The following is a 26120-nucleotide window of genomic DNA, read 5'->3' on the forward strand; positions in this document are numbered from 1 at the left end:
AGACAGAGCTATACTTGTATGAACAGACCCTATTGGGAGCTAAGAGTTATAAGATGGGAGGTAAGGACCCATTAGCATTAGTTAGTATATACACTGAATGTACAAAACATTAGGAACACCTGCTCTTTCTATGACAGACTGACCAGGTGAATCCAGGTGAAAGCTAAGCTCCCTTATTGATGCCACCTGTTAAATCCACTTCAATCAGTGTAGATGAAGGGAGGAGACAGGTTCATGAATGATTTTAAACCTTGAGACAATTGAGACATGGATTGTGTATGTCTGTCATTCAGAAGGTGAATGGGCAAAACAAAAGATTTAAGGGCCTTTGAATGGGGTATGGTAGTAGGTGCCAGGTGCGCACCAGTTTGAGTGTGTCAAGAACTGCAATGCTGCTGGGTTTTTCACGCTGATTAGTTTCCTGTGTGTATCAAGAATGGTCCACCACCCAAAGGACATCCAGCCAACTTGACCCAACTTTGGGAAGCATTGAAGTCAACATGGGCCAGCATCCCTGTGGAATGCTTTCAACACATTGTAGAGTCCATGCCCCGACGAATTCAGGCTGTTCTGAGAGCAAAACGGGGTGCAAATCAAGATTAGGAAGGTGTGTAAAATAATTATTTAGTATGTTTTTTTTTGTTTTTTTTACAATACAAAACATACACATACAAACAACAACATTACAAAACATCCATTACATCACACCTGCCCAGACACACATGCTCACACCCCCATCTCCAGCGCGCATCACTCTCTCGCATCACTCTCACCTCAAACTGCACCATTTTGTTTCTCTCCGTCGCCCACGCACTTTCAACATTTAAATAATAAAGCATTTCACCTTTCCATAATGTGTTAACAATGGAGGATTGGTTGATTTCCAGTTTTTAAATATATGTTTTTTCAAGATGATTGACCAAAAAAGTATAGTCCAACCCATTGAGTACCTCATTGCACCCTCATATGCCATGTCTTGAAATATGCAGACTGAAAACTTTTGGACTTTAGATCATTCCCAGAAGGCATGTATTATTGAGTCATTGTTAGATTTACAAGACTCTGCCATTGAGCTGTAGAATTTGTGAATGTTGTCTCTTGTATAATACATTCTATACATTAGTTTAGTTTATACTGGATTAAGCATACATTTTTGTTAACTGTAATGTAGTTAGTTATGTTCCAACATTTCCTCCAACTTGTGCCAATATCAGTTCTTTTTAAGTCTTGGTTCCAATAGTTATTTTTTTTTAAAGAGATTGGATAGGCTCTCTGCAAGGTTTTGTATATCACAAAATAGGATTCCCTCAACATTACTCTGACGTCCAAAAGATTCCGTAAAATATACATTTTAAATTGCATGTTTTTGAAAATATCTACATTGGTCAATCCAAAATTGCTTTTAATGCTGTCATGGAAATAAATGTATTTCCTAGTCATTTTGTTGATCACTGCTCTTTAGGGTTCCATGACAACTACATGACCTAAACTTCTCTCTCTCTCTCTTTTTTTGCCTGTCCACGACCATTCTCTTGCCTGCCCCTTGAAAACTAATAAATATCAGAGACTCAAACCATCTGCCTCCCGTGTCTGCATCTGGGTCTCGCCCTGTGCCCTTATAGGTTGATCAAAATGAGGCTACATGAAAAGTGGAATACTGTTAATATAACCGTGTGTTAGTGTGGGTTTTCAATGAATTTATGTCAATTACAAAGCTCATCTGTATTTCCTCATCTGCATTTCCTGTGATGAAATGAAGTGCCTACAGTGCTGAGGTCTGCCACTAAGAAGGTGTTGACAACACCATAACCAAAAAGAACACTGTGTCTCTATAACGTTGTCAGAAACGCCACGTTGCACTCGGCTTCTTTGCTCTCAGCACTCCTTCTTCCTCTTCTAAGACAAGTCATAACTGTACTAGCAAGAGTAGCAGAAGTACAATTGATATACTGTTGAAGATGTGTTACAGTATGACAACGAATGTTTAAGAAATAGAATAGTGGCATTAATAGTTCAAATCCTAAAGAAATTGATTATGATTGTGACACAACAGCAATGATGATGATATTGTTCCTTTGAGTAAAATGTTGAATGTGCATTTTCTGTGTAGACCAAATAAACCACACGTTCTAAACTTGTGGTAATCCTGTGGCTTGTGTGGATGACTATTCTGTTTTCTGTCATTCAAAAGCTATATTCTGCTGTCCTATACTTTTTTTTAAACTTTAAAATAAAATGTTCACTTTAAATCATAACATTTGATTTACGCACAGAAAGAAAATGACTTGTTTTTAATGTCCATTGTTAGTGGATTCCACTGGGAGTTTTGTATATTACACTACATTGTTACATTGTTATCAGTATGAACAGACGCCATCTGCTCAAAGACGAAAAGGAGAGAACCATATATTTGTCATCACCACCATTAATAGACAACCACAGCCTATGGGAGTGTGTCCAAGCAGTGTTCTGTATAACAATGAACAGTCTCACAACCCAGACTCCTTCATGTCTGATTCCATTTAGGCCACACAGTTTGATAGAGTGGAGGAAGTGGAAAACAAGGTTGTAGACAGAAAGAAAGACATAGAGAGGGGGAGGAAACTATTTGCACATCATTACAACACAGTATATATCCATAATATGACATTTGAAATGTCTTTATTCCTTTAGAGAGAGAGAGAGAGAGAGAGAGAGAGAGAGAGAGAGAGAGAGAGAGAGAGAGAGAGAGAGAGAGAGAGAGAGAGAGAGAGAGAGAGAGAGAGAGAGAGAGAGAGAGAGAGAGAGAGAGAGAGAGAGAGAGAGAGAGAGAGAGAGAGAGGCCAGTTTAGGTCGTGTTGTTGTCATGGAACCCTAAAGAGCAGAGATCAAAAAATAAAATGAAACAGCAGCAGTTGCTAAATCCCTCTCCTCGTCCTCCAACCTCATTTCCCTCCCTCACTGTCTCAGGGGCGTGACTCAACACCAGCGGCTCAACTGAAACTCTGCCCAGAAACCTCTTAGTATGCCAGTGAGCCAGACACAGCCCAGACCACCACAGCCAAACACACAGGGTGGAAGAGAAGGAGAGTGAGTGAGAGACACAGAGTTCTAGGCAAGTGATGAGAGCACAGTGACTACTTGTCATTTTATCTCTCATTTGGTGATGTCAGCAGAGCTCAATCTACTAGACAGAAGCTTGACTGAGTTGATGGATATGGGTGCCATTTTTCTTCAGTAAAACAACCCTGAGAAGTTTGGAGAAACTCCTGAGAAAAAAGAGAAGACGGATCTTTATCACACTTTTGAATAGACCGTTCAGATAGGGGCAGAGTTTCAGCCCTGGTCTAATCTTGTGCGTTGTGATTCTCATAGTGAGATTATTCTTCACCATGACAGGCAGACTGCATCTCCTGATTCTGGGTGAGTCCTTTTTGTAAACTGTTTACACAGAAGTCATGTTGCCATGGAGAAGGTTGTGTGTTTGGGAGAGAAAGCACTAAATCAGACATTGTTTATGTTTGGTCGGGATGGTTAGATGAAGAGTAAAGTAAAAGACATGTGGCTGTTGAACTTGAAGAGGCAAATCCTAACTTTAATTGAATTTTCACTTAGTCTCCCATTGATATCAAAGCATAACTAAGTGATCATTTGACTTAAATTAGGATTTGCCTGAAATGCTAACGTGCAAATTCATTGGCAGGTCATCATGATCAGGGTCCCACAGGAGGTCACTACAGGGTTGAACACCTCTCAGCTTAGCCTGCTCCAAGATCTGTTCTTACTGTCTTGACAACCCCTATGGTCATGATCACATGCCAAACACAAACAGATCTGGGATCAGGCTACTCTCAGATTGCATTAGACATAATTTCTGACATAAGCTGAAACTACATTTAGGAACAACTGAAAAATGTTATTAAGTAAAGCGGAATGGTGGAGTTGTCATATAAAGTACCCAATTGTCATACTTAAGGAAAATTAAAGGTACCTTTATAGAATATTACTCAAGTAAAAGTGAAAGTCACCCAGTAAAATACTACTTGAGTAAAAGTCTAAAAGTATTTGGTTTTAAATGTACTTAAGTATCAAAAGTAAATGTATACATCCTTTCACATTCCTTATATTATGCAAACCAGACGGCACAATTTTCTTGTTTTAAGAATGTATGGTTAGCCAGGGGCACACTCCAACACTCAGACATCATGTACAAACAAAGCATTTGTGCTTAGTGAGTCCGCCAGACAGTAGGGATGACCAGGGATGTTCTCTTGATAAGGGTGTAAATTGGACCATTTTCCTGTCCTGCTAAGCATTCAAAATGTAAAGAGTACTTTAGGGTGTGAAGGAAAATGTATGGAGTAAAAAGTACATTATTTTCTTTAGGAATGTAGTGAAGTAAAAGTAAAAGTTGTCAAAAATATACATAGTGAAGTACAGATACACCAAAAATCTACTTAAGTAGTACTTTAAAGTATTTTTACTTAAGTACTTTACACCAGTGTGAGTTATTTGAATCCTTTGTATTGAAATGAGTCAGATGACAGCAGAAATGTATCTCGTTCTTCTCAGTAATTGCAGGTTTAATGATATAGTGGTTTAATCACAACAATTGAAAACATCTCTAAGACATACGGTGGGGGGAGAGCACAGCAAGTCCCTTTGAAATATTTGAGACGACAACGTGCCATTGTGTGTGCCAAGGTTGGAATCCATTTAAAATCCTGTTAATAGCCTGTTGAAATTGTTCAGTTGTTCAGTTTATTGCAACTATTTTACATGTGGCTAATAGATCTGTCTTGCTTCCTTGTGGAATCCCTTTTACGGCATTAGCGTTTATAACTTATTTCCAGTAAATGGAAAATCAGGAAGTACTTTTTACTGGTTCATTGAGTAAGACAGAGCAATAGGGACACAGCTCTTAATATGGAAACAATGACACTCATCAGAACTGAATGGAACCTAAAGGACAGACCGTTGTCATAACACTGAATGACTTCTGGGAATCTGAGGACTAAAAGCCTGAAGGAGCACATTCAGAGGAATTAGCAGTAGACAGAGAGACAGCCAGAGAGAGACACTCTCCCTATCTTCATCCTAGACTCTGGGTCCCTCTCCCTAAAGAGACCCTCTGTTCCTCGGCCTTTAACAGTGGTATTTATACTCTGTGATCTCCCCTGAAGCACCCCACAGTCTGATAACAGTCACACCCACTCCGCCTCACCCATATTGTCTTTGAAACGCACACATGTGCATGCACACACACACTCACACACACACACACAAACACAAAAACATGCACACGTATGCACACACATACACTGTATATCCTTGTTGCCATGACATCACAGCAAGGTGATAACATTCAGTGTGATGTCTCGCTGCCGTGAAGAAGACAGGAAGTCTTTGATGACACGTTGCAAGGGGTGGCTAATTGAGGTGAGGCGACTATCCCTCTTTAGGTGCATTTGGTTAGTTAGTGTCTCAATGGCTGAAACCTTTTCTGTCAAATTCTTTAGAATTTAGAAGTATCAAATAAAATAAAATGTTATTGGTCGCGTACATATTTTTTGCAGATGTTATTGGGGTGTAGCGAAATGCTTCCAGTAATATCTAACAATACACAACAATTCACACAAATCTAAAAAGTAAAATAATGGAATTAAGAAATATAGAAATATTAGGATGAGCAATGTTGGAGTACGGAGTATATGTATATAAAACAGTATGTAAAGTGACCAGTGTTCCATTATTAAAGTGACGAGTGTTCCATGACTATGTACATAGGGAAGCAGCCTCTAAGGTGCATGGTAGAGTAACCAGGTGGTAGCCGTCTAGTGACAGTGATTAAAGTTCAGGGCAGGGTATTGGACGGTGGCCAGCTAGTGGTGACTATTTAACAGTCTCATGGCCTTGCGATAGAAGCTGTTTTTCAGCCTCTCAGTTCCAGCTTTGATGCACCTGTACTTACCTCGCCTTCTGGATGGTTGCGGGGTGAACAGGCCGTGGCTCGGGTGGCTGAGGTCCATGATGGTCTTCCTGGCCTTCCTGTGACACCGGGTACTGTAGATGTCCTAGAGGCCAGGCAGTATGCCCCGGGAAATACATTGGGCAGACCACACTACCCTCTGGAGAGCCCTGTCTTTGCGGACGGTGCAGTTGCCGTAACAAGCGGTGATACAGCCCGACAGGATGCTCTCAATGGTGCATCTGTAAAAGTTTGTGAGGGTCTTATGGGCCAAGCCGAATTTGTGTGGGTGGACCATTTCAGATTGTCAGTGATGTGTGCGCCAAGGACTTTGAAGCTTTTCACCTTCTCCACTGCGGTCCCGTCGATGTGGATGGGGGAATGCTCCCTCTGCTGTCCACAATCAGCTCCTTTGTTTTGTTGAAGTTGATGGACAGATTATTTTCCTGGCACCACTCCCCCAGGGCCCTCAGCCCTTTCCCTGTAGGCTGTCTCGTCATTGTTGGTAATCAGGCCTACCACTGTTTTGTCGTCTGCAAATGAACGTGACGAACATGACCACGCAGTCATGGGTGAACAGGGAGTACACAAGGGGGCTGATCGCGCACCCTTGTCGTGCCCCTGTGTTGAGGATCAGCGTACTGGAGGTGTTGTTGCCTACTTTCACCACCTGGGGGCGGCCCATCAGGAAGTCCAGGACACAGTTGCGCAGGGCGGGGTTCAGACCCAGGTCCTCAAGCTTAATGATGAGTTTGGAGGGTACTATGGTGTTGAAGGTTGAGCTGTAGTCAATGAACAGCATTCTTACATAAGTCATTGTCCAGATGGGATAGGGCAGTGTGCAGTGAGATGGTGATTGCATCATCTGTGGATCTATTGAGGCGGTATGCGAAATGCAGTGTGTCTAGGGTGTCAGGTGAGGTATGATCCTTAACTAGCCTCTCAAAGCACTTCATGATGACATAACTGAGATAGGGAGAGGTTGAATATGTCCGTAAACACTCCAGCCAGCTGGTCTGTGCATGCTCTGAGGATGCGGCTAGGGATGACGTCTGGGCCGGCAGCTTTGCGAGGGTTAGCATGCTTAAATGTTTTACTCACATAGGCCACAGAGAACGAGAGCTTACAGTCCACGGCACTGTGTTTCCCTTGAAGCGGGCAAAGGTGTTTAGCTTGTCAGGTAGCAAGATGTCGGTGTCCGGTGGCTGGTTTTCCCTTTATAATCCGTGATTGTCTGGAGTCCCTGCCACATAGGTCTCGTGTCTGAGCTGTTCAATTGCGACTTCACTTTGTCTCTGTACTGACGTTTTGCCTGTTTGAATGCCATACGGAGGGCATAACTGGACTGTTTGTACTCAACTATATTCCCAGTCACCTTGCCATGGTCAAATGCGGTGGTTTTGCAAGAATGCTGCCATCTATCCACAGTTTTAATAGTCACAGTGGGAACAACATCCCCTATGCACTGCCTGATGAACTCAGTCACCGTGTCAGTGTATACGTCAATGTTATTCACAGAAGCAACCCGGAACATTTCTCTGTCCGCGTGATCAAAACAATCTTGAAGCATGGATTCCGATTGGTCACACCAGCATTGAATAGTCCTTACCATGGCTACTTCCTGTTTTAGTTTCTACCTATAGGAAGGGAGGAGCAGGATGGAGGCGTGATCTGATTTAGGCCGGGAAGGGCCTTGTAGCCATCCCAGAAGGGAGAGTAGCAATGGTCGAGAGTTTTTGAAGCTCGCGTGACGCAGATGATGTGTTGATAAAACTTCAGTAGTGCTTTCGTCAGATTTGCTTTATTAAAGTCCCCAGCTACAATAAATGCGGCCTCAGGATATGCGGTTTCCAGTCTGCACAAAGTCCAGTGTAGTTCCTTGAGAGCCGTCATGGTATCAGCTTGAGGGGGAATATACATGGCTGTGATGATGACCGTGGAGAATTCTCTCTGGAGGTAATGCAGACTGCATTTGATTGTGAGGAATTCTAGGTCGGGTGAACAAAAGGACTTGAGTTCCTGTACATTACCACAATCATACCATGAGTAGTTAATCATACACATCTGCCTTTCTTTTTCCCGGAGAGTTCTTTATTCCTGTCTGCGCGATGTACAGCTGGCTGTATGGACAGGGACAGTATGGAAGGAGATCCTCGCCCTGACCTTGTCTACTTTATTGTCCAGGCACTGAACATTAGCGAGTAATATACTCGGAAGCAGTGGGTGGTATTAACGCCTCCACCGGCCAGCATCTTGGAGCAGTCACTGGGATAAGTGGAATTGCCTTGGGGGGTAAGAACAAAGGATCAAATTCAGGAAAGTTGTTTTCTTGCAAAAATGCTTGTGAGTTACCGCTGCTTTAATGTTCAAAAGTTATTTCTGGCTGTATGTAATAATGCAAAGGATGTTCTGCGCTAATAAGGTGAGAAATAACATAAAAAGGAGCCATGAACAGGGCGACCATGTCTATCAGCGCCATCTTGAAAGCTATGCAAGGGGAAATAGATTATAAGCCTTGAGAGGCACCTAAGGGTAGAATAATGACAAGCCATGATGTCAACTGTCACACTCTGGCAAAACAGTTATCTGTGGAGGGAAAACACGGTAGATCCATTCTGCTACTCAGTTCAATGGTAGCAGCTGGAAAGTTAGTGTCAGTCTGGTTGGCAGATGGAGTGGAGGAGGATAAATGGAGGGTTGTGTAGGGAGAGAACAAAGCTACTGTATCAGAGAACATTGTTTGACAGATGATTCCTCAATGAAATGTTACACTATTTAAAAACGTTTTGTCTTCATATTTTTTACTAGTTAGAGTGAAACAGAGAGCACCATCAATGTGGAACTTAAACAGTGCCTACACATCGTTTTACATTTACATTTACATGAAAATTTACATGAAAACGAAAATAAACTTTTCTCATCTACGTGCATCCATCTACATTCAAAATGACCACACATGAGCTTGGAAAATATTGTACGGTGTAAACAGAGAGCACCATCAATGTGGAACTTAAACAGTGCCTACACATCGTTTTACATTTACATTTACATGAAAATTTACATGAAAACGAAAATAAACTTTTCTCATCTACGTGCATCCATCTACATTCAAAATGACCACACATGAGCTTGGAAAATATTGTACGGTGTAAATGTTGCGAGCTTCAACTGGAAGCCAGTGGAGAGAGCGGAGGAGCGGGGTGACGTGAGAGAACTTGGGAAGGTTGAACACCAGACGGGCTGCGGCGTTCTGGATGAGTTGTAGGGGTTTAATGGCACAGGCAGGGAGCCCAGCCAACAGCGAGTTGCAGTAATCCAGACGGGAGATGACAAGTGCCTGGATTAGGACCTGCGCCGCTTCCTGTGTGAGGCAGGGTCGTACTCTGCGGATGTTGTAGAGCATGAACCTACAGGAACGGGCCACCGCCTTGATGTTAGTTGAGAACGACAGGGTGTTGTCCAGGATCACGCCAAGGTTCTTAGCGCTCTGGGAGGAGGACACAATGGAGTTGTCAACCGTGATGGCGAGATCATGGAACGGGCAGTCCTTCCCCGGGAGGAAGAGCAGCTCCGTCTTGCCGAGGTTCAGCTTGAGGTGGTGATCCGTCATCCACACTGATATGTCTGCCAGACATGCAGAGATGCGATTCGCCACCTGGTTATCAGAAGGGGGAAAGGAGAAGATTAATTGTGTGTCGTCTGCATAGCAATGATAGGAGAGACCATGTGAGGTTATGACAGAGCCAAGTGACTTGGTGTATAGCGAGAATAGGAGAGGGCCTAGAACAGAGCCCTGGGGGACACCAGTGGTGAGAGCACGTGGTGAGGAGACAGATTCTCGCCACGCCACCTGGTAGGAGCTACCTGTCAGGTAGGACGCAATCCAAGCGTGGGCCGCGCCGGAGATGCCCAACTCGGAGAGGGTGGAGAGGAGGATCTGATGGTTCACAGTATCAAAGGCAGCCGATAGGTCTAGAAGGATGAGAGCAGAGGAGAGAGAGTTAGCTTTAGCAGTGCGGAGAGCCTCCGTGACACAGAGAAGAGCAGTCTCAGTTGAATGACTAGTCTTGAAACCTGACTGATTTGGATCAAGAAGGTCATTCTGAGAGAGATAGCAGGAGAGCTGGCCAAGGACGGCACGTTCAAGAGTTTTGGAGAGAAAAGAAAGAAGGGATACTGGTCTGTAGTTGTTGACATCGGAGGGATCGAGTGTAGGTTTTTTCAGAAGGGGTGCAACTCTCGCTCTCTTGAAGACGGAAGGGACGTAGCCAGCGGTCAAGGATGAGTTGATGAGCGAGGTGAGGTAAGGGAGAAGGTCTCCGGAAATGGTCTGGAGAAGAGAGGAGGGGATAGGGTCAAGCGGGCAGGTTGTTGGGCGGCCGGCCGTCACAAGACGCGAGATTTCATCTGGGGAGAGAGGGGAGAAAGAGGTCAAAGCACAGGGTAGGGCAGTGTGAGCAGAACCAGCGGTGTCGTTTGACTTAGCAAACGAGGATCGGATGTCGTCAACCTTCTTTTCAAAATGGTTGACGAAGTCATCCGCAGAGAGGGAGGAGGGGGGGGAGGGGAGGAGGATTCAGGAGGGAGGAGAAGGTGGCAAAGAGCTTCCTAGGGTTAGAGGCAGATGCTTGGAATTTTAGAAGACTCTCTCTGTGACCACAACATTCCACACTACTGCTGCCTCTTCTCTCCACTCATTACCACAATGGACTGACTACCCATTCACTATCATACAGACTCAGGAGGTTTACAGTCATTATCACATAGTCCCATGCCAAGTGATGGCTTCCTGGTAAAGAGGAAATGGTCACCTCCGGACAGCCGTGTGCAATTCAGGGGTTATTATGGGCATATCCTGTGAGCACAGTTGCCATAGGAACAATCTGCTGAAATCCAGATAGGGGGTATACCTTTTTGAACAGAGAGAGATAAACCTTTAAACCTTTACAAACTATTGCTGTAAGTTTCTGTTCCTGAAACCTCTCCAACTGATTAATGTTACAACCTTACAATCATAGTCAAAGGTTGGTTCTACAAAAGTAGTTTTGTCATGTACTTGTCAATATTACACATGTTCCCGGGCATTCCCCCAATACCATTAATGTTCTGTGCTATCCAGGATCCTTGGGACGTCCCTACCATATTAAATTTGAAATGTAAAAAGGTAAGGGGGAAGGTTAGGGTAAGGTGAGGGTTACGGTTAGGGTTAGGCTTTAGGGTAGGGATGTTCCAAGTATCCAGGATAGCACTGACCATATGATAATGGGACAACTTATTGGAGAATCTGCCTGTTGCTTACTCTGCAGCTCTTCACCTTGCCCCGCTGATGGAACATGTATCAGGCTGTCGCCCAGGATTCTCTAAAAATGGGAAAGATTGCATCGGTATGTACATGTCTGTCTTGTATTATATCTTCTATATACAGTTGAAGGCGTTTACATTCACTTAGGTTGGAGTCATTAAAACTCGTTTTTCAACCACTCCATAAATTTCTTGTTAACAAACTATTGTTTTGGCAAGTCAGTTAGGACATCTACTTTATGCATGACACAAGTAATTTTTCCAACAACAGTTTACAGATTATTTCACTTATAATTCACTGTATCACAATTCCAGTGGGTGAGAAGTTTACATACACTAAGTTGACTGTGCCTTTAAACAGCTTGGAAAATTCCAGAAAATGTTGTCATGGCTTTAGAAGCTTCTGATAGACTAATTGACATATTTTGAGTCAATTGGAGGTGTACCTGTGGATGTATTTCAAGGCCTACCTTCAAACTCAGTGCCTCTTTGCTTGACATCATGGGAAAATCAAAAGAAATCAGCCAAGACCTCAGAAAAAAAACTTGTAGACCTCCACAAGTCTGGTTCATCCTTGGGAGCAATTTCCAAACGCCTGAAGGTACCACGTTCATCTGTACAAACAATAGTACGCAAGTATAAACATCATGGGACAACACAGCCGTCATACCGCTCAGGAAGGAGACGAGTTCTGTCTCCTAGAGATGAACGTACTTTGGTGCTAAAAGTGCAAATCAATTTCAGAACAACAGCAAAGGACCTTGTGAAGATGCTGGAGGAAACAGGTACAAAAGTATCTATATGCACAGTAAAAACAAGTTCTATATCGGCATAACCTCAAAGGCCGTTCAGCAAGGAAGAAGCCACTGCTCCAAAACCGTCATAAAAAGCCAGACTACCGTTTGCAACTGCACATGGGGACAAACATTGTACTTTTTGGAGAAATGGCCTCTGGTCTGATGAAACAAAAATAGAACTGTTGGCCATAATGACCATCATCATGTTTGGAGGAAAAAGGGAGAGGCTTGCAAGCCGAAGAACACCATCCCAACCGTGAAGCACGTTGTGGGGGTGCTTTGCTGCAGGAGGGACTGGTGCATCACAAATCGATGGCATCATGCGGTAGGAAAATGATGTGGATATATTGAAGACATCAGTCAGGAAGTTAAAGCTTGGTCACAAATGGGTCTTCCAAATGGACAATGACCCCAAGCATACTTCCAAAGTTGTGGCAAAATGGCTTACAAAGTCAAGGTATTGGAGTGGCCATCACAAAGCCCTGACCTCAATGCCATAGAAAATTTGTGGGCAGAATTGAAAAAGCGTGTGCGAGCAAGGAGGCCTACAAACCTGACTCAGTTACACCAGCTCTGTCAGGAGGAATGGGCGAAAATTCACCCAACTTATTGTGGGAAGCTTGTGGAAGGCTACCTGAAACATTTGACCTAAGTTAAACAATTTTAAAGGCAACGCTACCAAATACTAATTGAGTGTATGTAAACTTCTGACCCACTGAGAATGTGATGTAAGAAATAAAAGCTGAAATAAATCATTCTCTCTACTATTATTCTGACATTTCACATTCTTAAAATAAAGTAGTGATCCTAACTGACCTAAGACAGGGATTTTTAATTGGATTAAATGTCAGGAATTGTGAAAACTGAGTTTAAATGTATTTTGCTAAGGTGTATCTAAACTTCCGACTTCAACTGTATATCTCTATTATATTTTAAATGACCATTCCCATTCCCCAACCATTCTACCTCTCTTCACACTTTCTCAATGCCTCTGTTTTTGACCCCAGATGAGGATGAGTGTAATCCTCCTAGTGATTACTATGACGATGACCCTGTAACACCACAAATCTGTGGTGAGAATGCAGCATGCATCAACACTGAAGGAAGCTTCTACTGTCAATGTGCTCTTGGGTTCAGATCATCATCACAGCGGATGAACTTCACAGCTGCCTCACCTGAAAAATGTATAGGTAAACAACTCTCTTTTTTAGTTACCTTATAGCATTTCTATACATTGCAGTCCTGGCCAGAGAACACAGCACTGCTGCAATTTTGGAATCCATACACTTATTCACTATAGTGACTATACTGTACTGAACAAAATATAAACGCAACATGCAAAAATTTAAAATAATTTACTGAGTTACAGTTCATATAAGGAAATCAATCAATTGAAATAAATAAATTAGACCATTATCTATGGATTTCACATGACTGGGAATACAGATATGAATCTGTTGGTCACAGATACCTTTAAAAAGGAAGGGGCGTGGATCAGAAACCAGTCAGTATCTGAAGTGGCCACCATTTGCCTCATGCAGCGCAACACATCTCCTTCACATAGAGTTGATCAGGCTGTTGATTGTGGCCTGTGGAATGTTGTCCCACTCCTCTTCAATGACTGTGTGAAGTTGATGAATATTGATCGGAACTGGAACACGCTGTCGCACACGTCGATCCAGAGCATTCCAAACATGCTCAACATGTCTGGTGAGTATGCAGGCCATGAAAGAACTGGGACATTTTCAGCTTCAAGGAATTGTGTACAGATCCTTGCGACATGGGGCTGTGCATTATCATGCTGAAACATAAGGTGATGGCGGCTGATGAAGGGCACGTCAATGGGTCTCTGGATCTCGTCACTGTATCTCTGTGCATTCAAATTGTCATAGATTAAATGCAATTGTTTTCGTTGTCCATAGCTTATGCCTGCCCATACAATAACCCCACCGCCACCATCGGGTCACTCTGTTCACAACGTTGACATTAGCAAACCACTCGCCCACACAACGCCATACATGCTGTCTGCGATCGCTATGCCGGTTTGAAGTACTGCCAAATTCTCTAAAACAACATTGGAGGCGGATTTTGGTAGAGAAATTAACACCAGCTCTGGTGGACATTCCTGAAGTCAATTGCACGCTCCCTCAAAACTTGAGAAATCTGTGGCATTGTGTTGTGTGACAAAACTGCACATTTTAGAGTGGCCTTTTATTGTCCGCAGTACAAGGTGCACCTGTGTAATGATCATGCTGTTTAATCAGCTTCTTGATATGCCGGATTATCTTGGCAAAGGAGAAATGCTCACTAACAAGGATGTAAACAAATTTGTACACAACATTTCAGCTCATGAAACATGGGACCAACAGTTACATGTTGCGTTTAAATTTTTGTCCAGTGTATATTCTACGTTTGCATTTGAGGTGTGACTGACTATTCCTTTCTCTGTGCCTCAAGACATCAACGAGTGTTCGGAGAATAAGGACACCTGTTGTCCCAATGCCGAGTGTCACAATGTGTTAGGGTCCTACTCCTGCATCTGCAATGAGGGGTTTGTCTCCAGTACTGGAGCGGAAAGTTTTACATTTGGCCAAAGAGCCACGTGTGAAGGTAAGATGCCAAAGAAAACTGGTGATAACACTAAATATCAAAAGATGTGTACATCCAGAGAGCATATCAGGCATATACAGGATGTCATCATGTATGAAATGGTGAGAGTTTCCTTTTCCTAATGGTGTTTTTTACCCACATGTAGATAGAAACGAGTGTGTGGACGACAGCACAATTTGCGGGAAGCATACACAGTGCGTCAACACAGCAGGCAGCTACTCCTGTGTCTGCAATCCAGGGTTTGGCCTGAAGTCTGGCAAAGCTCAATTCACAGAGAATGGAGAATCATGTGAGGAAATAACAGATCAGAAAGCCACCACAGACCAGACAGCAACCACAGACAGTGAGGATGCTCAAGGTGCTAAAGGTATGGGAGGAATTGTATTATCACCCTGGATGGGTTTTCTAGAAATCCTGGTTGGAGGCCTCCAGATTTCCTGCTAATTCCAGGAATCTTCCAACCGGGATTTGGGGAAAACCTGGGAATTTTTAGAAAGTTAAATAATGTTTTATCTATACCCCTTGATGTATTTTGCTCAATTGCGCCTCTTCCTCATGAAGCACCAGATATTAATTTATTTATGACCAGAATGTGTAATTGATATTATGTGAATTGATCAGTTTTAGGTAGATCTGAACATCTTATGAAAATGTCACCTGTGCTTTCTGTCATTCCTTTGTAGACTTGTGTAAAATAAATAGGTTTATCTGTGGAGGGAATGGAACGTGCCATAATGCCGCCAACAGTGGCCATCGGTGTGCGTGCCATGCAGGATTCACCAACTACGGAGACCCACAGGGGAGATGTACTGGTGAGAATCACATTTATAGATCATCATTCTCATTGAGATGGAGCTGTTTCAACATTCACATTTCAATACTTCCGCTGCATGATCAAGTTGTCATCACTTCATCAATAATTTCATATAAAAATATACAGTATTTTCATTTAAGATACCTTATTCACTCATCTCTTCTCTTTCCATAGAGTTGAACTGTGACACGTTTGCGAGTGAGAAGCATCTTAAGATGGTAAGCCACATGAGTATACAGTGTAATGATTCACACCTACAGGTATCTGCAGAACAAAATACAGACTAACTTCCTCCTCTCTCTACCCCCCCCCCCCCCCCCGCCTGCTCTCTCTCTCCTCACTTTCTCTCCTCATCCCTCGTTCTCAGGTCATCCCAGGTCTGCAGGATGCTGTGGCCCTGATGAGGACCAGTTGTCTGGAGTTGAGTGAGAGTAATACGGCAGAACAAGTCGATGGAGAGGCCCTGCTAGAGGTACTACTGCTTGTTTATATATTTATATTTGAGGCCCTTACTTATATTTGAGGCCCTTATTTATATTTGAGGCCCTTATTTATATTTGAGGCCCTTACTTATATTTGAGGCCCTTATTTATATTTGAGGCCCTTATTTATATTTGAGGCCCTTACTTATATTTGAGGCCCTTATTTATATTTGAGGCCCTTACTTATATTTGAGGCCCTTACTTATATTTGAGGCCCTTATTTATATTTGAGGCCCTTACTTATATTTGAGGCCCTTACTTATATTTGAGGCCCTTACTTATATTTGAGGCCCTTACTTATATTTGAGGCCCTTATTTATATTTGAGGCCCTTACTTATATTTGAGGCCCTTACTTATATTTGAGGCCCTTACTTATATTTGAGGCCCTTACTTATATTTGAGGCCCTTATTTATATTTGAGGCCCTTACTTATATTTGAGGCCCTTACTTATATTTGAGGCCCTTACTTATATTTGAGGCCCTTATTTATATTTGAGGCTCATTATAAACCAGGCATCCATCATAGAGATGTTGACATATGCAGGTTCAGACTCAGCCCACACACATTAAGGAAAGGATACATGCAGTGAAACAATGACTGATGACCAGCACTGTTGGTACATCTAGCTTATAATGGAAACTAGCCTCCTTTCGATGTATGACTTCTAAACATAGCATTGTGGTTAGTGTATGCCAAATATATAGTCATGTACATTTCGGAATTGGCCCTGACCCTGCTGTATATAACATTCTTCTTCTTTTTTTCTTCTTCTCTTATTTCTTGTTTTTATTTCATTTATTTATTTAATCAGAAATACTATTTTGATATTGAATACTGCAATGTTGCATAGGGCTTGCAAGTTAAGAATTTCACTGTACTTGTGACAAATAAAAGTCTCAGCCTGTCTGACTGTGTCTATGTAACCCCTCATCCCCCACCTCTCTCCTCTCTGTAGACTCTGTTGTCTGCTATAGACAGGCTCCTGTCTCGCGGGCCTCTGAATAATAACAAGGAAGTGAGTGTCTTGCTGGACCTGGTAGAGACTGCTCTGAGAATAATCGGACCTCTGCTGAAACACCCCGAGACCAGGAGGTTCAAAACTCACACCGGTAGGAGAACATCCTGAACTCAGCCATGAGTCCAGACAACATAAACTCAGCCATGATTGTTTGGGCTTTTGAAGCCACCTAATGGAAGGCAAGCTGTTATAACTTCCTTCCTAGAATATGTTCATTTGTGGCCATTTCTGAATAGCTTACAAAGTTTTTCATTAGGTTATATGGGTCACATTTCATTGCATAATTTGCTGCGCACAAGTCTGCCTTTCTAGCAGATAACCATTCTGAGAGTTGTAACATCTCACTTACTGTAGGCCTGTTTGTGAAGATGTGAATGTATTTGCTTCCAGAGGTGGAGCTGTTGGTGCAGAGAAATGCCTCCTCACCCCAGGGACCCCTCACCTTGTCCTCTACACACGCTCAGCTAGACAGCCACTGGGAGACTGCTGCTGGAGACACCTCCTACCCAGGTTACCATCTTGATCATCCTCATCTTCATGATCAGCTTCAACACTGCCATCATAATCCCACCACAATCATCAGAACCAATCTTTATAATGTAATGATATAATGTGAAATGAATGTACACAGTGTACAATCTCCTAGACTTAAACATTTGCTTTCTCAGGATTTGCAACGGTGTCCCTGCTCAGCTACAAGGGTCTGGAGACATCCACCAACAATTCCTTCTCAGGGCTGAAGGCACAGGAGGGCCACAGCTTCCAGATCAACTCCAAAGTGGTGACGGCCACCATTAGTAACAAGGACACATCCTTTCTCAAGGAGCCAGTCACATTCACCTTCTCCCATTTGAAGGAGGTGAGGAGCAAAAACATTACCCCTCTATCCCATTATGATGGTCTATGTGAATGTGGCAGTATCAAATCTTCTTCATATGCTGCACTATATTTCAAGATCTATGCAGACATCTGAATGAACCTGCTTGGCTTTTTCTTGGATGGTCACTATGTGAAGTGTCCTGGACTACCATGGTTTTTCGACTTCTCTTCTATGGTAATTATGAATGTTGTTTCCCAGTCAGATGAAGGGAGCTACACCTGTGTGTACTGGGATGCTGAGTTGGGAGAAGGGACCTGGTCTGATCGAGGCTGTTTCCTGCTGCAGTCCAATGCCACCCACACTGTGTGCTCCTGCTACCATCTCAGCAGCTTTGCTGTTCTTATGGCTCTCTATGAGTTCAAGGTGAGGGGGATTTCTCTTTTAGTCTAGCTGTACTTCTGCTGTAAGATAGAGCAGGAACAATGCCTTTTCTAATAGTTTCATTTCACTTTCTATGTACTTGTGCAATAGGATATTGTTTGGCTTTTAAAAGTTTGCATTCATTTGAGAACAGTGAATCCATTAAGATTTGTTTTGTTTTAAATTTGTTCTGTGTCTTGCCTGGCTAGATAGGGCTCCATTATTATTTCTCCAGTGGCATGTTGTCTATATTATTAAGACACATCCATGAAAGTTGTGTCAGTTACTGTGACTCACAGGAGGTTGGTGACACATTAACTGGGGCTCGTAGTAATGGAGTGGAATAAGTGGAATGGTATCAAACATATGGTTTCCATGTGTTTGGTACCATTCCATTTACTCCGTTCCAGCCATTATTATGAGCCATCCTCCCCTCAGCAGCCTCCACTGCTGTGACTATATGGTGACGTGTCTTCGCCTCCATTCCTCCCTCCAGGACACATTCCAGCTGCAGCTGATCACCTGGGTGGGCCTGTCCCTGTCCCTGCTGTGTCTCTTCATCTGCATCCTCACCTTCTCCCTGATCCGCTCCATCCAGAGCACCCGCAATACCATCCACCTCCACCTCTGCCTCAGCCTCTTCATCGCCAACCTGATCTTCCTCGTCGGCATCTCACGCACCGAGAGCCAGGTAAGCTTGCATCCAACCAATCACATACGCTCAGCCCTCGAGGCAGAATTGCCCTCGGGAACAAGATTGAATAAGGAAAACTCCACTGAGCTTGTCTGGGCGTGAGAGGTCAGAGGATGTGACAATCTGTGTAATATTTACATGTGGCGTAGGTACTCTGTCTATGTGGGTGGTGAGAACAATGTTTTAGTAAGAAGAAATGTTAATGTATGCAGCGATTGTGTCTTCAGTTGTGGGTAACTTATTGTATTATGAACCTTATCACTATCTACAGTATATGTCATTTCGCTCACATTTAGTTTTCTCGATCACTCTCACCCTTTTACTTCCTTTCTCTTCATCCCTCTCTCCTCTCTTCCTCAGGCTGGTTGTGCGGTGGTGGCTGGGCTGCTTCACTTCTTCTTCCTGGCAGCATTCTGCTGGATGTGTCTGGAGGGAGTGCAGCTCTTCAGGATGGTGGTCCTGGTCTTCAACACCACCTTCAGGCCCCTCTACATGATGGCAGGGGGCTACGGCGTTCCTGCTGTCATCGTCGCCATCTCTGCCCTCGCCAACGCCAAAGGATACGGAACAGAGCGCCAGTGAGTGACCACTGCATCGATCCCTGACAGTGTCATCTCCTGACTGGATTCCCTATATATATTTGTCTGACTCTCTGACCTTCTCTGTTGTGTACTATAGAGATCAGGTACTCAAGTGTGCGTTGTGTGTTTTAGCTGCTGGCTCAACCTTGAGGATGGATTCATCTGGAGCTTCTTTGGCCCTGTCTGTATCATCATCATGGTGCGTATCACAGATGAAAGGTGCAATAGTTTCATCACTCCTACTTACAATGTTTTGTGTCATGTTAGAGTTCTACTTATCTCCCTCTCCCCTCCTAGGTGAACGTGTTTTTCTTTCTCATCACAATGTGGAAGTTGGCCCAGAAGTTCTCCAGCCTGAACCCTGACCTTGACAAACTCCGCAAAATCAAGTGAGCCGGAACGGACGTTCTCACACAGGCTGTGTTATAGCCCATAACAAAGGACCACTGTTTTTCCTGGCCAGAACATGTGGGAAAAAACAGGCCTTACTGTAAGATGACATGTTGTGACCCATGCTCACGATATAACTGTATGTGTATTTGTCGCCTCCTGCAGGGCATTCACCATAACTGCAGTTGCTCAGCTGTGTGTCCTGGGCACCATGTGGATCTTTGGCTGTTTCCAGTTTGAGGAAAGCCCGCTGGCCATGTCGTACCTGTTCACCATCCTCAACAGTCTGCAGGGGGTCCTAGTGTTCCTCATGCACTGCCTGCTCTCTAAACAGGTACGTCACGACTCAAGACTCTGTCAACCAGGGGCCTTGAAGCAGTTCTAATATGGCCATCGTACAGATGAGTCCAAACTGTTGGGCTTGGTGGGATGAAATGTAATCTCAGTAGTGGGCCGCGGACCAAAAAACCTTAACATTGTTCATCAATACATAGCTTTTTGCTTTTATACTGATTAAAACAAACCATTGCCGGTGGATTGATAACACAGCTTCATTCTGGAAGCTTCTGGCGGGCCAAACCAAATGTCAAGGACCAAGTAGGGCCTTTGGGCCTCACAAAAGCCAAGGGGGAGGGATTCAGCATTGTTTAAATATTCCCCATGTAATGTTAATGGGGAGCTGCCCTTAACATGGCTGCCATAGAATGTTGTAGTGTCATCTAAATGCACCATTATGCTCATTCTATATAGTATTTTTTAGGAGCTAACAGTGTCATGTAAATGCATCATAATGCAGTGCTCTCTTTTGCACCTTGTAGGTGAGAGAGGAGTATGGCAAGATCCTGGACAGCGTCTGTGCACTACAGAAGAAGAAGTACTCAGAGTTTTCCTCCAACCAGTCAAGCAACAGCAAATCACAGGTATTAACTCTTACTAATTGAGTAGCGAGATAAAGTTCTGCGAGGCAAAGTTCTGCGAGTAAAAGTTATACCATATTTATTGTTTACAGGAAAGTCATTAAATATATTCTGAGGAACTTCCCTTGGAAAAAGAATAGGATGGTAAAATCTATTTCTGTCAAGTACTAAGAAATTCTAGATCTTGAGGTGCAATACGTTCAAGTAGATCCTCAAGGAAGATGGATTGCTTTGATTATACTACTTGGTGATACATGGCTCATGGCTCATACATTTATATGGACCGAATAATGACCATCCAAACTTCTTTGAAAATATTTATAATAAGCTAATTAGATGCAAATAACACTTACAGTTTTAAGTAAGTCAGTAGACCGTAAAGGAAATCATACTACCAACTATCACCCTCTGGCGCTCATAGAGATTATGAATATTATGGGCACGTTGGAATTGACTGACATTGGCTCAGAAACCCGGATATCGTAAGATATACTTGGAGGAGGCTTAATCAAGCTAGTCGGATTGATTATTTTCTTGTATCCTTTTCTATGGTGCCAAAAGTGAAAAATGTATTGATTGAGGATCGAATGCGATCATATCATCAACTTATATCCCTCCATATAACTATGACAGACTTTCCACGAGGACAGGGATATTTACAATTTTACCTGGGTTTATTGACTGACAGAACTTTCTTAACAAAAACTAAGGACATAACATACTTTTCTTACACAATACAGGTTCAACTGATCCATTTATCATATGGGAGGCCAATCATTTGAATCTTCATCCCCCAAAAATTGGTCAACAGAGAAAAGGCTTACAACAGAAAATCTAACATTAGACATCAATGGTGTTGATGAATCGTGTTTAACTTATCTAAAAAAAATAGCAAATTGGATGGAGAAGTTTTTCCTAAACCTTCAATATAGAAACACAACCAAAAATAACCTAAGGGAAAAAGTTACAAAGATGGATAAATTCTTATCTCACCAAAGGATAAACATATTTTAAACAAGCTCTTGTCAAGTTCCTCAAACCTCATTTGACAATGAGTTTTGTGATATCTTTCTCCCCCAAAAATCATGTTAAACTATTTTAGACACCAAAAAAATATTGTGAAGGCCTAATTACACAGGACAATCTATGGTTGGCACTTGACTCCTTTCAGACGGGAAAAACCTCTGACCTTGATGGCATTCCAATAGAGATATATTCAACTTTTTATGAACTACTGAAAGATCCATTACTATTATGTTTTAATTAATCGTATATTAATTTCCACCTGTCGGACACACAAAGAGTAAATGATCACTCTCTTACTGAAGCAGGAGCCAGGAAGGCAAAGACCCAGTATCTTAAAAAAAAATATGAAAAAATGTTTTGAATTAAAAATGTCCTACCAGACATTATTCATCACGATCAGACGGGATTCTTAAAAGGAATATATATTGGAGACAACATTACACAACTACTAGAAATAATTGAAAAATACGGGAATGCAGGGAAACCAGGTCTAATCTTTATAGCAGATTTTGAGAAAGCCCTTTATCCTGTCTAGAATCTGTGTAAGTGCCTGGATTTTTTTGTTTGTTGCAGAATCTCTCATAAGATGGGTAAAAGTAATGTACAACGATTCTTCATGCAAAATAATAAATAACAGTTACTTCTCTGAGAATGTTGAATAGTCAAGAGGAGTTAAACAATGTGCTCTCTGTCACGAGACTTATTTGTTATAGCCATTGAACTGTTTGCTGTAAACATCTGATCTAGTGATAACATTAAAGCTGCACTGCAGAAATCGCTCCCCCATTTCCTGGTTGCTAAAATTCAAATTTTAGTATGTGACAAAACAAGCACATATAGTGTAGGGCATCCTTGAACCATCTAAACCACTGTAATATATGTTCCATAACCAAAAATATTGTATTTTCAGCTGGTGTACAAAACTGAAATTAAAAGACGTAAAAACTAAACTTAAGAATGGGAAGCATAGAAATAGCTCACAGAACAGATCTACTGCTTCTTAGACTTGCTTTCAATGAGAATGACAGATCTATAACTCACCTTTTTGTGAATTTGGTCACCCAAAAAGTTACATATTGCAGCTTTAAGGGGCAAAACATTTATGAATTAGAGAGAAAAGTATCAATGTACGCCGATGGTTCAAGATTTTCTTGAGTCCTCAATCTTCAACCTTCAAGGGCCTTATTGAGGACCTGGATAGTTTCTCTGGGCGAAACCCACCAATGATCAGTGTATTATATTATGGATTGGGTCTCTAAACTTTAACTTTGCTGTGTGGCCTCCCGATTAAATGGGTGGACGGTGAAGTTTGTACTTGGTGTACATATACCAGAAAAGTTGAACGATCTTGGAACTATTAACTTCGATAGAAAACAAAATAGATAGGATCCTTAAATCATAGAGAGGGAAACACCTGTCCATCTACGGGAAAGTTACCCTGATTCATTCTCTATTGATATCTGTTTATATATTTACTAATGGCTCTACCGGCTTCAGGAGAATCCTTTTTCAAGTCATGCGAGGAAAAAATATTTATATTATTATAAAGTTATATTTATATAACGAACATGAGTTTGGATATTAAGGCATTAAACCTCTCTCTTAAAGCCTCTATTATACCAAAATGATATCTAAATCCAAACTGGTTTTCCAGATGGATACTAAGAGGCACATCCAATTTCAAAAGTGAGCTTTTTGCTTTTATACTGATTAAAACAAACCATTTCCGGTGGATTGATAACTTAGCCCTGTTTAAAGTATTCTTCTTTTAAAATGAAGCCATACAGAGCTGGTCAAAATTCAAATGTCATCCTCCAGAAGAGGCAGAACAAATATTACAGCAATGTCACACCCTGGCCTTAGTTATCTTTGTTTTCATTATTATTTTAGTTAGGTCAGGGTGTGACATGGTGAAGTATGTATTTTTTGTATTGTCTAGGGTGTTGTTTGGTTTAGGGGGTTTAGTAGAATAGATAGTTTAGTGTTCAGTGTAGGTGTCTAGGAAAGTCTATGGTTGCCTGAATTGGGTCTCAATTAGAGACAGCTGGTTATTGTTGTCTCTGATTGGGAGCCATATTTAAGGCAGCCATAGGCTTTAGCTGTTTGTGGGTCATTGTCTATGTCTAGTCTATGTTGAACGTAAGTAGTTTGTGTGTGTACTTGCGTTTGTAGCTTCACGGTCGTTTGTTGTTTTGTTAGTTTGTATAAGTGTTTCGTGTTACGTCTTCGTGTAATAAAAAAGAAGATAAGTGTTTCGTGTTACGTCTTCGTGTAATAAAAAAGAAGATGTATTCATATCATGCTGCGCCTTGGTCCAATCTCTCATATCAAGACGATCGTGACAGAATGACCCACCAAACCCGGATCAAGCAGCGTGACAAGCGGCAACAGGATCAAGGCATCAAGGATTCATGGACATGGGAGGAGATATTAGATGGAAAGGGACCTTGGGCACAACCGGGAGAATATCGCCTCCCTCGTGAAGAGCTGGAGGCAGCGAAAGCCGAGAGGAGGTGATATGAGGAGGCAGCACGGAGGCAAGGCTGGAAGCCCGCGAGTACTACCCAAAAATTTCTTGGGGGGGGGGCTAAGAGGTAGTGGGCCGAGGGCAGGTAGGAGACCTGCACCCACTTCCCAGGCTAACCGTGGAGAGCGGGAGTACGGGCGGACACCGTGTTACGCAATAGAGCGCACGGTGTCTCCTGTACGTGTTCATAGCCCGGTGCGGGTTATTCCACCTCCCTGCACTGGTAGGGCTAGATTGGGCATTGAGCCAGGTGCCATGATGCCGGCTCAACGCGTCTGGTCTCCAGTGCGTCTCCTCGGGCCGGCATACATGGCACCAGCCTTACGCATGGTGTCCCCGGTTCGCCTACATAGCCCGGTGCGGGTTATTCCACCTCCCCGCACTGGTCGGGCGACGGGGAGCATTCAACCAGGTAAGGTTGGGCAGGCTCGGTGTTCAAGGGAACCAGTACGCCTGCACGGTCCGGTATTTCCGGCGCCACCTCCCCGCCCCAGTCCAGTTCCACCAGTGCCTACACCACGCACCAGGCTTCCAGTGTGTCTCCAGAGCCCTGTTCCTCCTCCACGCACTCGTCCTATGGTGCGTGTCTCCAGCCCGGTACCACCAATTCCGGCACCACGCACCAAGCCTCCTGTGCGTCTCCAGAGTCCTGTGCATCCTGTTGCTGCTCCCCGCATTAGCCCTGAGATGCGTGTCCCCAGCCCGGTACCACCAGTTCCGGCACCACGCACTAGGCCTAATGTGCGTCCCCAGGGTCCAGTATGCCCTGTTCCTTCTCCCCGCACTAGCCTGAAGGTGCGTGTCCTTAGCCCGGTGCCTCCAGTTCCGGCACCACGCACCAGGCCTACAGTGCGCCTATTCCGGCCAGAGCCATCCGTCTGCCCAGTGCCATCTGAGCCATCCGTCTGCCCAGTGCCATCTGAGCCATCCGTTTCCCCAGCGCCATCTGAGCCATCCGTTTCCCCAGCGCCATCTGAGCCATCCGTCTCCCCAGCGCCATCTGAGCCATCCGTCTCCCCAGCGCCATCTGAGCCATCCGTCTGCCCAGTGCCGTCTGAGCCATCCGTCTGTCCCGAGCCATTAGAGCCGCCCGTCTGTCCCGAGCCGTCAGAGCCGTTAGTCAGTCAGGAGCCGCTAGAGCCATTCGTCAGTCAGGATCTGCCAGAGCCGCCAACCAGACAGGATCTGCCAGAGCCGCCAACCAGACAGGATCTGCCAGAGCCGCCAACCAGACAGGATCTGCCAGAGCCGCCAACCAGACAGGATCTGCCAGAGCCGCCAACCAGACAGGATCTGCCAGAGCCGTCAGCCAGCCATGAGCGTCCAGAGCCGTCAGCCAGCCATGAGCAGCCAGATCCGTCAGCCAGCCATGAGCAGCCAGATCCGTCAGCCAGCCATGAGCAGCCAGATCCGTCAGCCAGCCATGAGCAGCCAGATCCGTCAGCCAGCCATGAGCAGCCAGATCCGTCAGCCAGCCATGAGCAGCCAGATCCGTCAGCCAGCCATGAGCAGCCAGATCCGTCAGCCAGCCATGAGCCGTCCAGCCAGGATCCACCAGAGCCGTCCAGCCAAGATCCGCCAGAGCAGTCATCCAGCCAGGATCCGTCCCTCAGTCCGGAGCTGCCGTCCCTCAGTCCGGAGCTGCCCCTTATCCTGGTGCTGCCCCTTATCCTGGTGCTGCCCCTTATCCTGGTGCTGCCCCTTATCCTGGTGCTGCCCCTTATCCTGGTGCTGCCCCTTATCCTGGTGCTGCCCCTTAGTCCGGTGCTGCCCC

The 26120-nt window shown here is 43.8% G+C and overlaps 1 protein-coding gene across 1 annotated transcript in view; it reads left to right on the forward strand.

The window, feature by feature from the left end:
• The first annotated feature begins 2826 nt into the window (after positions 1-2826).
• LOC120034528 (adhesion G protein-coupled receptor E5-like) overlaps positions 2827-26120 on the forward strand; it is a 29212-nt gene continuing 5918 nt past the window's right edge. The window contains exons 1-18 of the mRNA XM_038981120.1: positions 2827-3402; positions 11254-11331; positions 13053-13235; positions 14503-14655; positions 14801-15022; positions 15339-15467; positions 15644-15687; positions 15837-15941; positions 16909-17062; positions 17362-17481; positions 17640-17830; positions 18050-18214; positions 18708-18902; positions 19266-19483; positions 19619-19685; positions 19784-19875; positions 20042-20210; positions 20695-20796. Of these exons, the coding sequence (XP_038837048.1) occupies positions 3372-3402; positions 11254-11331; positions 13053-13235; positions 14503-14655; positions 14801-15022; positions 15339-15467; positions 15644-15687; positions 15837-15941; positions 16909-17062; positions 17362-17481; positions 17640-17830; positions 18050-18214; positions 18708-18902; positions 19266-19483; positions 19619-19685; positions 19784-19875; positions 20042-20210; positions 20695-20796 (2418 nt within the window). The 5' untranslated portion in view covers positions 2827-3371. The remainder of the gene's footprint in view (positions 3403-11253; positions 11332-13052; positions 13236-14502; positions 14656-14800; positions 15023-15338; positions 15468-15643; positions 15688-15836; positions 15942-16908; positions 17063-17361; positions 17482-17639; positions 17831-18049; positions 18215-18707; positions 18903-19265; positions 19484-19618; positions 19686-19783; positions 19876-20041; positions 20211-20694; positions 20797-26120) is intronic.

The sequence above is a fragment of the Salvelinus namaycush genome, chromosome 41, assembly GCF_016432855.1.
Source record: "Salvelinus namaycush isolate Seneca chromosome 41, SaNama_1.0, whole genome shotgun sequence".
NCBI lineage: Eukaryota > Metazoa > Chordata > Actinopteri > Salmoniformes > Salmonidae > Salvelinus > Salvelinus namaycush.